This window comes from Manis javanica, chromosome 7 (genome assembly GCF_040802235.1).
Source record: "Manis javanica isolate MJ-LG chromosome 7, MJ_LKY, whole genome shotgun sequence".
In the NCBI taxonomy this organism is placed as follows: Eukaryota; Metazoa; Chordata; class Mammalia; order Pholidota; family Manidae; genus Manis; species Manis javanica.
This window is the reverse complement of record NC_133162.1, coordinates 128,295,691-128,312,001: the sequence shown is the minus strand read 5'-3', so window position 1 is coordinate 128,312,001 and position 16,311 is coordinate 128,295,691. Positions and strand designations below refer to the sequence as shown.

Below are 16,311 nucleotides of genomic sequence, written 5' to 3'. Positions count from 1 at the left end.
TTGCTATTTCATTTGTGCTATTTAAAGCTCATTATACTTTTCTCATGGGCCTTTGATAATGTTTTCCTCAATTTTCACTTGAAAGATTCACACCCTAAATAATTCCAAAACTTGACATTCTTGTTTAGTTCTAAACCTCATGGGTATAAAATCATGTGAGTAGAATTAGGGGGGAAAAAAATCTGTTGAAACCTATCAAAATGATTTTACTTTGTTTCTTAAACTTCTGCTGCTGTATTTATGTAAGCCTGGGGCCTAATAATAAATACTTTTCACTTACAGATGAAATTAGTACTCGTGGAACTTTTGCCAAAGGCAAAAAAAAAAACAGCAAAACAAATAAACAAAACCTCCAGTACTCTTCCCTATCTGCCTTACCAAACCAAGTCTTTCAATATACTATGAAAATACACTTTTATAGGTGAAATTATAAATGAGGAAATAAAATCTAATATGAATAAAATTTAAATGCATAACGCTTCTCAAACATCTCCCTCTCCCAAGTTAAATTCACCCAGTGTCAGGATGCACAGTCATACTATCTGTTTTGGGTGTACAGCGATCTTACGATGACTTCTTATTGAAGTTTTGTCTCGCTTCTGACATCATCCATCACCAGCCTAAGACCTAAGTGCTGGCCTTTGTCCCCCACTCAGAAGCGGGTTAGTTGTCCATTCAGGACAAGAGTTCCTGTGCTGTCTGTCCCTCTGTGTCAAGAGTTTAACTAAGCTACACTATGGTTTTGGAGCCTCAGCCACCATTTTGCTTGGCCAAGCGGCTTGCCATCACCGTAAACTGACACCGGCCCCTCCTGCAGGCACATGCCTTGAACATCGGCCTGCAGAGGCACAAGGAAACGTCCCGCTCCTGATAGGACTCCCCCAATAGCCTTGTGACCCAAAGTCTTCCCACCTCACAGAGCCTTCCCCGTGTATGTCCCTTAGATAAGGTCCCCGTGGGACTTACCAAAACCCCATTCTTTTGATTTGAATTGACCAATCTGGCCTTAACCCAGGAACCCAAACCACTCCATCCGCAAATCCTAGTAAAGGCACGGACCCCAGGTCCTGTCTCTCTATGTCTGTACTCTGCCTTGACCTCCCCACGTGGCCCCTCAGGGTGTTCCAGGTACTTCCTCCAGGACATGAGAATAATAATTTTTTTAAAAGTCTCTATTTCAGTTTCTCTTGCAGTCGATTGTTGCGCTGTAGCTCACCGTCCAGCACCCTGTGCTCCACTTAACACGTGTTGATTCGACAAATTCAAAACACTCAGTCAGGTGACTTTCTATGTCTCTGAAAAGCAATGAACCTTGCTGTGTCACAGAAAAAGCAGCAATTTACACTTTCCTTTCTGTCAACAAAAAGTAAACTATACTTTTCTCAATAACCCTCAAAATTAGTTTCAAGAAAATTTAAATATTTTGGATTATGAAAGTCAAATTATAAAACAAGATTATTCAAAGGAAAATTTCAGTAAAAATCTGTATTAGTTTCCTAGCGCTGCAATAACAAATCACCACCGTTTGGTGGCTTCAACCAATAAAAATTTGTTTCTCTGGCAGTTGTGAGGCTCCAAGTCTGAAACGAAGGTGCCGGCAGGGCCGTGGGTCCCCTGCAGGGCGTAAGGGAGGGCCTCCGCTGCCCTTCCTGGTTCCCGGGGGCTCCGATGTGCCTTGGCTTACTGCAGCAAAGCCCCAGTCCCTGACTCCGTCGCACGTGGCCTTCCTCCCTGGGTCCCTCTGTGTCCTTCCCTCTTCTCGGAAGGACCCAGTCAGTGGATTTAGTGACTCAATCCTAAATCCAGGACAAGCTCACCTTGAGATCCATGACTAATTACAGCAGTAAAGATTATTTCCAAATAAGGTCACAGCCTGAGATTCCAGGTGGATATGAATTTGAGAGGAACACTATTCAACCCACTACAGTATCATAAGCAGGGATAACTGGCCAACAATCGCTGTAAAGATTTAAGATACTTGTGTTGGTTTTAAAATGTGTCCTGAAATTCTTTGATATGATGCTCTTCAAGAGATGGGGTCTAATTTCCCTCGCCTTGTGTGTAAAATGGACATAATGACTTAACTAACAAACACAAAACAAGTGGAAGTGGCCGTGTATGACTTTGGGGATGAAGTTAAAAGGCACAGGGACTTGGCCGTCCCTCTCTCTTACTGCTCACTCTGAAGGACTTTAGCTCCTTAGTCATGGAACTATCACACTTAGTGTCCTATGGAGAAGCCCGTGGGGTACAAAAACTAGGAACTGGTGTCTTTTGCTGTCAGCTGTGTGATAAGCCCATTGTGGACAGAGCTCCTGAAGACCTAGTCAAGCCTTCAGATGGTTGCAGCCCTTGTCCATGTCTGACAGCAACCACAAGAGACATCTTAAGCCAGAACAACCTTGCTAATCTGTTTCCAAATTTAGGACCCACAGAAAATGTGAGGTAATAAATGTTTGTTGTTTAAAACCACTAAGTTTTATAGGAATTAGTTATGCGGCAGTAAAAATTAATACAACAGTAGTTTCTAAACAACTAAGTTTTCCTTTATACTCTGAAATTTCCTTTCTTTATCCCTTTATTTTTAGCTTAATTTAAAAAATAATTCTATAAATACAAGTGCAATGGTAACAGAAAAGTAAATATGAAAGGAAACATTGGTCATGATTTCCCTATGTTAAGTTGTTTTCAATTATATCACCTTCCTTTTTAATCTACCCACACTCATAGCTCTATGACAGTACAACTTGTTTTCACTTTGTATTATACCATAAGCATTTCTACCATATTACTTTCATGTTCATCATAATTATCAATTTTAAAGGACTGTACCTAATGTTTTTACTGCTGTTGGACAATAGGGTTGTTTCCAGTATTTTGATGGTATCTGTAACAACAAACATTTTGTGCTGGAAGGTTTTTTCTGTCTGAAGGAATAAACCATTTATTAGATAGCAGTATCAAAGACTAATGGCATTTGGATGTATTTTGCAACATACTGCTATTGGTTTTCTAAAGGGATTGTAAAGTCTAAATCTTTGACAGTTTTAATATACTTATGCTAAACAAATGACCCTAAGATTATGAACCTGCTTGAAGAAACTTATTTGTGGTAGGAAAGCTGCTCCTCACATGATGTCCTTTTCTTAGTTATCCCATGACTCAGCATTAATAGACCTTAAGATAAGTCATCACAGACGGTTTATTATAATTTACCTGAATTCCCTTTAAAGATGAAGTACCCATATAAAGAAACACTCCATACAGAACTGGCATGGGAATAAACTACAAAAGAACAATTTGAAAGAAAGACACAAGTTATTTTCAAATGTAATATGGTCATGCTATTTTGCACTTACCAAAGAAAAACACAGTAAAATAAATAAATATTTAGAAGCAGTATAAGACAGACCCAGAACACCTGGGTTCAAATCCCAGCTCCAGCACTTTTTAGCTGCAGTACCATAAGTAAGTTACTTAAGCTCTCTGTGCCCTAGATTCCCGATATTTAAAAAAGGATGATAATAATAGGGTTTTTATGAGTACTTAACAGGTCAAAACCTATAAAAGTATACACATGATATATAGCAAACAATAAATGTTAGCTGTTTTTATTATGATACTTTAGGGCAATTTGAATTTTGTTTCACAACAGTGAAATATTGGGATTAAAGGTGAAGAATGGAGTTAACATTTGGATATTGCTCCTACAGTATACCAAATAGTTGTAAACATATGAATTGTTCAATTTTTCTCTTTTACTTGGAATAGCTCAGCATCGTTCTATCCCTATATATATAACATAGAAATTAATTCTTGACATGTACCTGTAAAAATGATTAAAAACAAGTAAACTTGCATAAATGATTCAATAAGTCAATTACAAATTTCAAATTCTAGAGAAATAAAATGAGTTGTCATTTAAAATACAATTGATAAACCTTGGAAATACCTTCCAAAATCGTGTGACAAAATAATTGCTCTTCAAAATGATTCGATTATTTTAAATGTGAAAAACAGAAGTATATAAAATGATAATATCCCTATAGCAGTTTTATGGAACATTTAAAATACGAAACTGCATTTGTGGCCATAACTATGACATTGCTCATCTCTACACCTGTATCTCATACTAGGTATGTTAATTGCAGATACAGCTGTTGAATGACAAGAAAATGGAAATCTTATTTTGTGTGCACCTGCAGTGAATTCAGGTCACAAGTCAATCAGAAATAATGAATGACTTTTTCCCACACCCTGATCACCATTTCAAAACTGCAATACCAATTTGCACATCAAATTTTCCAGACTACGTTTTTTATGCACTTAAGGATTCTAAAATGTAGCACGTAATTTGCCCTGTTAACTGTAGAAGTTATATAAACATGGTAAAGAAATTCATCACTTTTCATCATGTGCCATACAATATTTGCAAACTGATGGCTTAGATTCAAATGAAATTTTTTAAACAGTAATAAACATATTCTGCCTTCTCTCAGATTCATAAAGGCAGATTTCATTACCTTCAGAATGCTGGTCATAAAGACTGATGAACCCATAAGAATAAAAATCAAAAGCCCCGTAACCCTTTGCTCCCGAATGCCAAGAAATCTGGGTTGTTCTCCTGGAGCTGAACATTCTGATTCCAGTTTCAGGCTGTTGACGTGAGTGATGGAGAGGACAGTGGCGGCCACAAACCACGGCAGGCCCATGATGGAGCACACTCCCAGCATTAAAGCCACCATTAATAGGTCCAGATGGTACCCGCAACCTTTCTGTGAAAAGAAAGAAAAGAGCATCCTCACAGGACCTGAATGCAGTCCAGAGGCAAACACCAGCACCGTGGAACAGTAAAAATAGAGATAAGACCTTGAGTCTTATATAACTAATTCTAAAATGCAAAATAAACTAAAGATAAATAGGTGACAGTCTCAAAATACATAATCCACTTAAAGAAAAGTTGCCAATGTTCCTATTGCAATTGAGATTATAGTGACTTTTACATACTTTAATAGGTTTCATGCATTTCTGGGTTAATGTTCCATTAGTTTCCATTCTATTTCTATTGGGTAAGTAAAGTCATTATCAAAACAGTCACTTCCCTTAGTTTCCTTAGTTGAGAAAGTTAATTGGCCATTCATTCATGTAGGTAATCGTTCATTATTGATTCCTATAAAAATTATTGAACACCAGCCACACACCAGGCATCAGGCTGAGAAAACAAATGAGGAGTACATTAAAAACAGAGCTAAGACTGGTCTGATTGAGAATAGAAACCACTGCTGCCAATACTCAAGGGGCCCTTCGTACCAGATCTCCTAAAGATAAACTCTTCCTGAACACTGTTTCCATTGCCCTCCTTTGTCTCAGCAGGTGACTTTTTACGGATGAAACTAACACCATGGAACTTACGCTTCCTGATATATACTCATTTTTATCTTAGTATATAGTATCTTGCTCTCTTTTCTTTCCATTTCAGCACCTGAAAAAAAAATGTGGCCTCTCCTTAAAATGACAGTTTTTAAGTGTTTTCTATCTCTCTGTGTGATACCACTCCACTATCACTGACCTCCAGGCGTTGCAAACTTGAGCACTTTCCAGGAGCAGGCAAGAAATGTGCATGAGGAGAAATGGGTGCACATGGAGATGAGGTGATGGGGAGCCTGCTCCCTTGGAGGAGGCAAGGTCTCCCTGAGGAGAGAAACTGAAGACAGACAAGAAAAGCAAGACCCTCTCCCTCCACCACCTCTGCAAGAAACTGACATTGTAAATCAAGCCTCAGAGGCAGCAATGGCTTGGCCTCTTCTGAATCCCAACTCAACGACTGCTTCATGAGGGACGGCATGATACAGTGGTGAAGGGTTCAGGTGCCTCTGGCTCCCTATCTGAAAAATGGGGTTGATAACAGGAGGCACCTCATTGGGATGTTGTGAAGATTAAATTATTTAATTTTAATTTTTAAAATTTTTTAATTGAAGTATAGTTGATACACAATTTTATATTGGTTTCAGGTATATAACGTAGTGATTCAACAATTATATACATTACAAAATCTCACCACAAGAAGTGGAGTTACCGTCTACAATTCTGTAAATCATTTAGAATAATGTCTGGTACACAGGAAGCACCCAATAAATAGTAAGGACCATTATATCCTAGAAGTTGAACCATAAAATTTCATTTTTTACTCATTTGTTTAAAGGCTTCTCAATAAAAGTATGTTTCTTAGGGGCAAGCACCATCTTGTAATTTCTCAGTATTTTACATCGTTTTTAGCATAATCATTGGCACATAATAAGCAATCAATAAGTTACAGATTCACTTTTTAAAAAGAAATATACACCACTGAAACGTCTCTTAGAATCAAATTTAGTAAGTATAACTTTAAATAAAGCTGTTAAATTTTGTTACTATGAACATGAGCAGAAAAATTATCAATTCTTCTAGAGGAAGAATTTTGGCTTTTTTTAACAGGAAGTTTTACCAAACTGCAAGCAGTTTCTATTTAATATGAAAACTTGCATAGCCTGGGTGAAACATCTGAGTATTTGTTGCATATATGTCATGGTGGTGTTTTCTTTTCTGCTATTTTGTTTATTGCTTTACTAAGAAAAACAATCTTAAAGTTAGTTGTACTTCCTCTCCTTTCTGATTATTCCTGCGAAATTATAAAAGTGCAGGAGATAATAATGAAGAGAAATGGGAGAAACCAATATGAGCACATTTTCTTCCCACCCTGTCGCCATTTCAGTGATACCCAATTGGATCAGCTTGGCTGGAGCAATGCTCCAGTTAACCCAAATGCCTGAACTCAATTTCCCTTATGAACATGACTCTAGAAACTTTTCTCTGCAAGTGAATCAAGAAAGATCTTCATAACTAAGAGCTGGAAAGTGGGAAGAGAAACACCCTGGTTTCAGCTTAATCCAAAAGGCAGAGAAGAAACTTCACCAGGGACATACGATGGTCCTCTGGTCCTTCTGCAGAACAACCTGGAAGATGAATAGAGCTCAATTTTTGGTCCCTTTCAAGGACAACGTCTTAGCCATTAAAAGGGTGTTTTGTCCCAGGGACCTGGAGTGAGAAGAATATAGAACAGTGAAGGGTCACACAAGCCCTTGCGTCTGACGAAGCGCAGTGTGAATGGCGCCCCCTGGGCTGTTTTGCAAAGTGGCGGAACGGAAAAGGTGCTAGTACAGTAGCTTTGAGATAAACGTCGGGCGCAGGCAGAGGACGGGGTCTTGAGAGTCGGCTTGTACTTTTAGCACACTCCGGCCTTTCGCAGGATCCATGTTCACTATGGCTTCACGTTATAAGGAAGGCCTTCAGATACCGGGTTCCTACGGCTCTTACTCAGTGTTTTAAAAATGCCATACATATATAAATGGTGGGATTCTGGATTGCAGGGGTCAGACAAAATAATGCTTCCCAAGGGAATAATTTCCTTTCTGCATTTAGAAAGCTAGCTTTGTAAACCACAAGTACATGACAAAAACAAAAACACAATTTCCCCCTGATTATGTTGTGCAACACCAGGAGAATCTTAATTGAGTTTGAATCCAGGGAAATAAAGCAGTTCTGTCACTTCCACTAATTAATCATTATCCTTCTTCTTGCCTTTCATTAAATATCATTCAAAGCTTGGTCTCTGTAACCAAATTATTAGCGGATAGGCATGCCAGCCAAAGGGAAGTAGCCCTTTGTCAGAGAGAGAACTCTGCACCTTCTAACATATTTCTCTAGATTTTTTTTTTTCTGAAATAAAGACAGAACCAGAGTTTTTATTCTCACATTCATCCATGAATCATGGGAATGGACATATGGGAGGAAAAGGGAGCATAGCAACAGGTGATGCTACACCAGACCCCACTAAAACCAACACGCAGCAAGACAAGAGGCCAGCCAAGGGGACCATCTGATACCCAGATGCCACTGCTGAAAAAATTCATTTCAAAGCTTGGCAGCAATTTCCTGCATCTGTCAAGTTAACCACATAAAAGACTATAGATTGACATGAAGAACCAGGCTGACAAAGAGGGCAAAAAAGAACATATCAAATGCCATAATCATCAAGAGAATGTGATGCCAAATGAATGTTGCAAATGCATTCATTTACTCAAGTGATCTGGGATTGTATTGCTGTTTATTAAAAATGATGTCAAAAGAAGACTGAACTGTCTACAGAAACATGTAGAAAATCCCACAGTTGTATCTTAACAGAAGCTTTCTTTTCTATAAGATAATATCTCTCTTTCCATTTTTTGGGAAAGTACTTTTTTAAAAAGTGGATATTTTAATGCTTTTCAAAGGGATTCAGTTAGCCTGTGCCTAGCCTACTTCTGTGGGGATGAAACAAACAAAAAATGCTAGAGAGAGTATGGATTCACATCTATCTATCTATCTATCTATCTATCTATCTATCTATCTATCTATCTATCTATCTATCTATTTATCTATGATAATTTGCATTTACATTTGCAGCTCTTATCACTCTTGAGTGACCCAAAAGATCATGAGGTACAGTGAGCTGGAGTTTTGCTCATTCTGAGCTTCTTTATTCTGAGGGAGAAGTAAAGTCACTTAGGCAGTGAGTTGAACCTAGCACCTTCCACTCAACACAGCTTTACGGTGTGTGTATGTAGTAATACTCTCAAAACAATAAAGACATTTTTAATGGCACAAAAAAAAAATCCTCTCAAAGAAAACCAATTCACTAATTTTGTTAACTGAAGTGAAGAAAAAGTGAAAAGATCTATAATACAAGTTTGGGAGAGATAAAGAGTGACATGATGAATTCTGAAGTGACTTGGATATATGAGGGAGACTTAGATATGGAATCTACTAGATGCTTTATACAGAACTAGACAACATGATTGATTAAAGAATGTCAAGGAATGCCCCCAAACAAGGCAAAAATGTGTTTTCAAGTGAGAAAAGAAAATTAGTAAAAGCTAAAAATGTGGTTAACTCGTGGTCTGCGGATATACTCAAGAAACATGTGCCTTTTCACGACAATGAGGTTTAAGTCAAAGCCAGGAGACTATGCAAGCATTTCAGTGAAACAACTGGGAAGGGCGGCTACACAACAAACCGTTACTCTGAGTAAAGAATGTGCTGAGAAGGTGATTTTTGTTGTTAACAGGAAAATAAGCAGTGACAGGCCACACTATACTGAAGCTCATAGTAGGCAAGGGTTATAGCACCCCCCCGGGCCCCCAAAAATTTCAGTGTAGATAAAACATCTTCCGTGGAAGGACTTGCTTTGCTAATGTCCTTATCCGAGGAGGAGCGTGGGGTGCTCAGACTCACAGTGGCCAAGAAAAGACTGACTCTCCTTCTGGTGGGAATGTAGCAGTTTATGGAAAGGCAGATGTGCTCTATTGTTTACTAAATCCAGGCTATTAAGGAGTAAAATATGAATCTTCTGGCTATATAATCATTTGTTTGTACAATAAAAAGGGAAATGTACAAATAACACAATATAGCCTCAAGTTTATTTTGGTGATAAAAATATTAAGTGCTTTCATTCTAAATTTGATTCTATAAATGCAAGTACTTGATAGGACCACTTAAAGAATGCTTTATTGTGTTTTATTTGTTCTATGCTATCTGTAAAGGGGAAAATATAATATATTTGTTTAATTTGGAGCTTTGGAAAGCTGTGAATGCCAAGGGCCTACCACAGGCTTATAAGAGCAAAGAGTAAGTGCCTATTTAATTTATAAGGTGGAGAAACCTGTAAAGAGCAAGAGTAGAGAATGGCCAGAAGGTAGTATCACCCTCAGTAAATACTGACTTACTTCCACATTTTGTTTTAATATGACTCCATTAATATTTGGAAAAAATACCACCTACATCAGTTTAGCTTAACAGCCTTTACAAAGGATAATTTTTCTATGAAATAAGTGGGATTTAAAGGCTTAAAAAAAACCCTTCTTCAAAAGGAAAATAATGACTATACAGCTAACTTTATTCCTCAAACATTAGTCTTTCAGTTTACTTTAAAACATACCATACAATGAAATATATATACAGCCATTAAAAATGACAATGAAGATTTATATTGTTGACATGAGATGATTACCGTGATAATGATCTTATGTGGAAAAAAAATACAAGCAACAACATGGTATCAAAATACATATTTGGGTATATATATATCAAAATATTAACAATGTTATCTCTGAGTGATGAAATTTCAGTGTTTTTCACTTTTGTCTTTTAAATTTTTATATTGTCTGATTTGTTATACCAAAACCATATATTACTTTACAGTGAGAAAAATAAAGGGGTTTTCAGCTCTAAAAAATAAACTGGTATATAGAAAAAATGTTTTCCTTCTTATGGAGTAACAGTTTAACAATATTCAACACGAAGTATTTACACTTGTTTTATAGATCTATTGAATCAACTATGTAACTTTAATAGTTAAGCTGTAGTGGTATTTGCTTTTGCAACATGTTGATATTTCTAAAATAAGTAATATTTTTTATCAATTGATATCCATCCATAAGCTATGAAACTTGGAAATCTGAATTCCTTGTTTTGAAGGCTGTAAGTGACTCAAAGTTTCCAATGTTGAATGGCACAGTTCAGTGTTTGGAGGCAGCTTTTATAAGCTTATGAGAGCCAATTGTTTAATTTCAAATTTTTTTCCTGCCAGTTGATGTCACATTGGTAGTTTGATATGGGCCACGGTGGGAGTATTCACACCATGGAAATCAGCAAACATTATAAATCAGGGTCTCTCTCTCTCTTTTTTATACACAGAGAAATGGTTGTTAAACATGTGCCAGCATACCACTGGTCTAGTTCCTAAGACTTTATGAGATATTTTTGTAAAATATATTTTTAACAAGTGATTTGAAGGAAATCTTTTATAAAAAGGCTTTGTGCACTGTTAAATTACTGTCTACAAAGAAAATAAAAAGTGCTCTTTAGGAGACACTCCTTAATACATATACAAATTTCCTTTTTGGTAAGATTTATTACAAATAATTATGCTTTCTTATATTTATAACATTACTACTTCCCACCAAAAATTCAGTAAGAGATTTTCTAAATCTTTCTAATAAACATACTTATAAAATCCTATGAAGCATGATTTCTGTTGTTCTGACAATGAATCTTTTCCTAGGGTTTAAGTAGCATATGAAGATAGATGGTAATTATCCCATGATACTAGGACAAAGCATGATTGTATATGTTCTCTTTTATAAGGTTTGATTCTGATTTTTTTTTTAGCTATTCAATGATTTTGTTGATTTATTTAACATATTCCTGTAATTGATAGTGCCCATATTCCATATCTCAAATTGCACACCAGTAAACAACTTGACTATTCACAATTGTAAAATGTCAGTCAGAAAATAACATATTAATAAGATACACCCATATTTATTGTCTTTGTAAAAAAAAAAAGAAATCATTGAAATCTGTGATAAAACTCTAGAAAGATATCACAAACTTAACATTTACAGCTGGACTTTATTGTTACTGGCATATAGACAGAGAAATAACTAAGGAAAATGAGACATATCTGAACATGTAATTAGCTCCAATAATGAATGCAATCTAATAGACACACTTTGGGCCAAAGAAAGAAACAGAGGAACCCCAGATATATGACAAGTTGACAAAGTTGCACTTCACCAGAATGGATTGTTATTTCATTAAAATATGTTAAACTTGGTAAAGAAAGTTGTAACATTGGCATTGTTTAAGTGCTGTAGGTAAGGTTTCAGAGTTTATAGCTCAGCCAAGTGTTATAAATTAATTAATTTTAAACTCATCATAAGACAAAATATTATGAATATGGACAGTAAAAATTATGAACCTGAAAAGATTATTTTAATATCTTAATGTACAAATGAATACAGAATGTAGGCAAAGTATAAAGAGTATCAGTTGATGCCAGTTAAGTCATAGCGATTTACACTAAAACAGATGTTAAAATATACCTTCAGCTTATGCTCTTTCCTGTTGATGATGACAGCTGTGATCTGTTGGTCCATAAAAATTAGAATAGTGCAAAGCAAAGCTGGAATAATAGCAGCTATTACTGTCCACCATGGATTCGGACCTAAAGGTGTAATAAACCAGCCACGATCATCTCTGGTGGGCTGTGAAAAATAAAAGAATGTACATAGTACTTAACTGGATTCATGAATACCTAGTCAAATTAAGTCTTACTGATGATACCAGGAAAGCCCTAATTATTAGTGATATGCTGAGGGAGCTATAATATACAATAATAATAACATTCACGAAACATGTATAAGGTGAGGCATACCAAGCGCTTTAAATACTTTAACTTATTTTTTTCTTCACAACACTCTGAAAAAGATAATAAGGAAACTGAGGCAGAGAGCAGTCCAGTAAATTGCCTAACGTCCCAAAGCGTATAAGTGACAGAGACAGTATTTCAACTCCCACTGGCACAAAAGTCTGTGTTCTTAATCAATGCCTTTATTAAATACAATAATATTAATATTTGCCATTTGCAGTTGGCAAATGTATTTACATACATAAATAGCATGTTTACAACTGTGTGTAACTCTTATTTTAGAGGTGTGCACAGGCCAGTATGTAAAAATGGCAAGGAGACAATCAGTCGCATCAAGGGCTCAGAGAAGTGTTCTAAACATGGCTGGTGCCAGAGATGAGTTACCAAAGGAATTCATTTTGACAGTTCTTTGAGGAAGTCCCCAGCCCTGTTTGACAGGTGAGAAAACTGAGGCTCAGGGAGGTTACATAACTGGTCCAAGGTCACATACTTAGTTACATGGTTAGAATTCTATTCCAAATCTAATTTCATCTGTTTTCCAAGCCCTATCTACTGTGCAGTTCTGCATCAAGATAACACATTTTCTCTTAGTTCCGAAATCCTTCTTCATCTTTTAGGAGTGTCGCCTAACAGATATTCCAACTGGAATAATTAACAGGAAAGCTTTTTAAGCGACCTCTAGGTTTCTATTTCTGTGGTTCCTATTCTTTTAATATTAGACTAATATCTCAGTCATGCTGTGGGCATTTTATTTATTCCTCTATTAATTTATGTCCTTTATGCTTTCATGAAAACGCCAAGTACTAGGATCACAGTCTTTAACTAAATGAAGATTAGACCTAATGGAGAAATAGTAAATGCTGTAACTTCACCTTGAAAACGCTTGGAACTTGTAGTTTTGGAGATGGGATCCCAATGGCATAGTCAATTAAAACCATACACAGAATGGTAAGAAAGACAGCAAAGTCACTCACTATGGATCGAACCTAAAAATAATGAAAGCACTTGTCACTTGAAAGAACTATAAATAGTGAGGAATACTCAGGAACATAATCTAGAGTCACACATTATAAACACTTTATGACACCATATCATAATATTATATTTTATGCATACTGTAATATTAACATTAGTTCTGTCAGAACCTGAATATATATTCATGTATCTCTGGCATTAAGATGAATACACGCTCAACTTTTACGGAATGAAGCATGATGGAATAGCTATAATGGTGATCATGCTATTTTCAGTATTTATTTAAAATCTAAGTTTATTATGAGCCCGAGTGAACATTTAAAAAGTAGGATAAGGTTGAATGGCCAGAATTTGGCTGAATTTTAGCACTCTTTCTCACATAGACATTTTAACATGATAAAGCTGAAGTACCATAAAATAAGATCATTTTTATTGAAGCATAATAATATTTCCGTTCATCTGAGATATAATACAGTAGCAGGGAATGTACACAACAGTATCGGCAAATTTAAAAGTTATTCTAAGTTAGCTACTTTGGAAAAGAGTACCTTTTTTTAAGGCCATTTCTCATTTATAAAGCCATGTTTGAGCAAAAATCTATACAATTATCAACAAGATCTGGATTCTTTTAGGATGCCTTTATGACACACAAAATGCAGAATTACTGTTTCAACTTGCAAAAAATTTTTTGTTTTGGTCAAACTAAGCTTTCATGGAAAAGAAATGAATCTTCCTCCTTAAGCAAGGAAAAGGTGACAAAAACAGAAGTTTTCTTTGGGAGAAATTGCTCTTAAAATATTTTCCCGAAGTGGAATTTTGATCATAATCTTTAGCTCACCCCTAAAAAGCTTGTTTTCTTGTTTCTTGTCTTTTCCTTTTTGGCTGAGTCAGACATTATAGGTGTTACTTTTCAGTGTTAAATATTGAACTAAGCTGTTTCTCTGTTTACTTTCCTTTCCAAATATGCAGATGCAAACGTGGTGGGTTAGGGGGAGGGGCTGACACTTTAAACACGAAAAAGAGAATGGTGTTCCAGTGAGTCCTGCAGGGGCTTTCCCAATTAGAGAATGTAACAGTGGCTCCTGTGAGTGTCTGTCACCCTGGAATAGTTCCCGCTGTTCGCTGGGCAAGAAAGTGACAATCAGTAAAGCGTGCGTGCTCTTGATTTCCAAACGCACAAGTGGGAAAGTGGGGGTTTATCTTTGGGATTTGAAGTCAGGAGAAGAGCATGGAGGGCAAGTGCTCTCCCCGCATGGGAACCACAAAATGCTTCCTCCTCACCTGCCTCACTGCACCCCGCTCCTGACCCGGCAGCTCACTCCCACAGAGACCTTTTAGCACCTCCTTCTAAGACAGCAGGTGCTCTTTCTTTTGTCCTGAAACATGTATAACTCAATAACATGCTTTATGTTGGTGTAAAGCTTTGATTAGGAAATTTTGTTTAGGAAAATTATGGTCTGTGTACCTTGGTTGGAAAATAGCGACTAGTCTTGAACTGCTTCAAGGTGGCTGACAGAGTAACTGTGGAAAAGAACAGGATCACTGACCAAAAGAGAACATCTGGAACGTACGGGTGATCGTGGCCGCAGGCTCGTCCAATATATTCTCCATGCAATGATTTGCATTCCTACCAGAGGAAGTAAAATAAATAAATAAATAAATAAATAAATAAATAAATAAATAAATAAATAAAATCTATTGAGAAACAAAAGGACACATTTTTTTCAGAAAACAACCATTTTTAATGTCAGTTGCACTTGTGATGCTGAAGATTTTCTTTTATGGATTCCACAATGATTTAATAGCACATTACACTTTCTGAATTATATTTGGATATGTAGAGAGCAATATCAAAGAGTTATTGTTAAATTTGAACATGAACCCACTTACAAACTTTTTTAATTTTTTCAAATTAAATTTAAATCTATAAAACTAATGGATTTACCAATCAATGTGTATGTAATTATTTACTCAGTTTTATTGAAACCAGATTTATTGAAAATGTGACATACTTTATAGTGAGTGCTTACTGGGGTCAGACCTTATGTCAAATCATTTAAATACAGCATCTTAATTTTCACATCAACCTTATAAAATAGGTAGATGCTTATTATTTCTATTTCATGTCTGAGGAAACTGAGATGTACAGAAGTCAGGTAATTTGCTATAGTCTTACTGATGCTGGGTGGCAGAGCTGTGACACAAACTGGGTGCCTACCCTGGGGGCATTATTGCATATTAAAGAAGAGCAGTGACTTCATAGAATTATCTAGTCTAGAAGCTACTAAGAAAGGCAGAAAAGGCAAGAAGAAAACCATGACATTTTATTGACCAGAATGACTGGGAGTAAAAAATGGGGTTTGAACTTAGATTATAGAACAAAAGAGAAAGCGTTACTACATGAACAAGGCAAAATTCATATTTACTATGACCTCTCCATGGTCTTTTTCCTGGTATAAATTTGTATAAGCCCCTGAGGGATTGTATCTAATTATTACCTTAGCCATGAGGTGGCAGCAAAGTCAAAAAAATTTCCTCTTCAAGAAAAACTGAGCATTTTAAACATTAATATTTTGAAATAAAAATTTTTCTTTCAAACTCATTTTGGTTTCTCTTACTTTATTTTAAAGATCATATCAGTGAAGTATTGATTTTTTTATCTCAAAACTGAAAAGAATGGCTTAAGTGATCCAATGACCTCATTAACACTTGACATAGTTTGTGACCTGAACAGAAATTGAATTGTGTCATGGTATAGAAAGCTCTCAGAGAAAAATATGGATGAACAGATTGATCAACAACATAGAGTCTGCCCAATGAACAAAGCCCCAGGCCCTAGAGTCCTTGTACAGCAGAAAATAACTACCTTCAAAAAATTCTAGAGTAAAATCAGAGATAACTACATTGTAATCCCAAAACAAACAGTAAAATCTACATGGGGCAGCTACCCCTAAGGCTAGGATTCTTGAGAATATTGTTAGTGTACCCTGTAATTATCTGACAGAATTCTGTTCTTTTTTCTAATCTAACTACAAATACCTTCCTTGCTA

The 16,311-nt window shown here is 36.2% G+C and overlaps 1 protein-coding gene across 8 annotated transcripts in view; it reads right to left on the bottom strand.

The window, feature by feature from the left end:
- SLC4A10 (solute carrier family 4 member 10) overlaps positions 1–16,311 on the bottom strand; it is a 262,310-nt gene that overhangs the window by 20,234 nt on the left and 225,765 nt on the right. For all 8 annotated transcript variants that reach the window (XM_036996105.2, XM_036996103.2, XM_036996108.2 and 5 more), the window contains 5 exons: positions 14,727–14,888; positions 13,159–13,272; positions 11,961–12,122; positions 4,524–4,775; positions 3,217–3,285 (listed from right to left, as the gene is read on the bottom strand). In XM_036996105.2, coding sequence (XP_036852000.1) covers positions 3,217–3,285; positions 4,524–4,775; positions 11,961–12,122; positions 13,159–13,272; positions 14,727–14,888 — 759 coding nt within the window. The remainder of the gene's footprint in view (positions 1–3,216; positions 3,286–4,523; positions 4,776–11,960; positions 12,123–13,158; positions 13,273–14,726; positions 14,889–16,311) is intronic.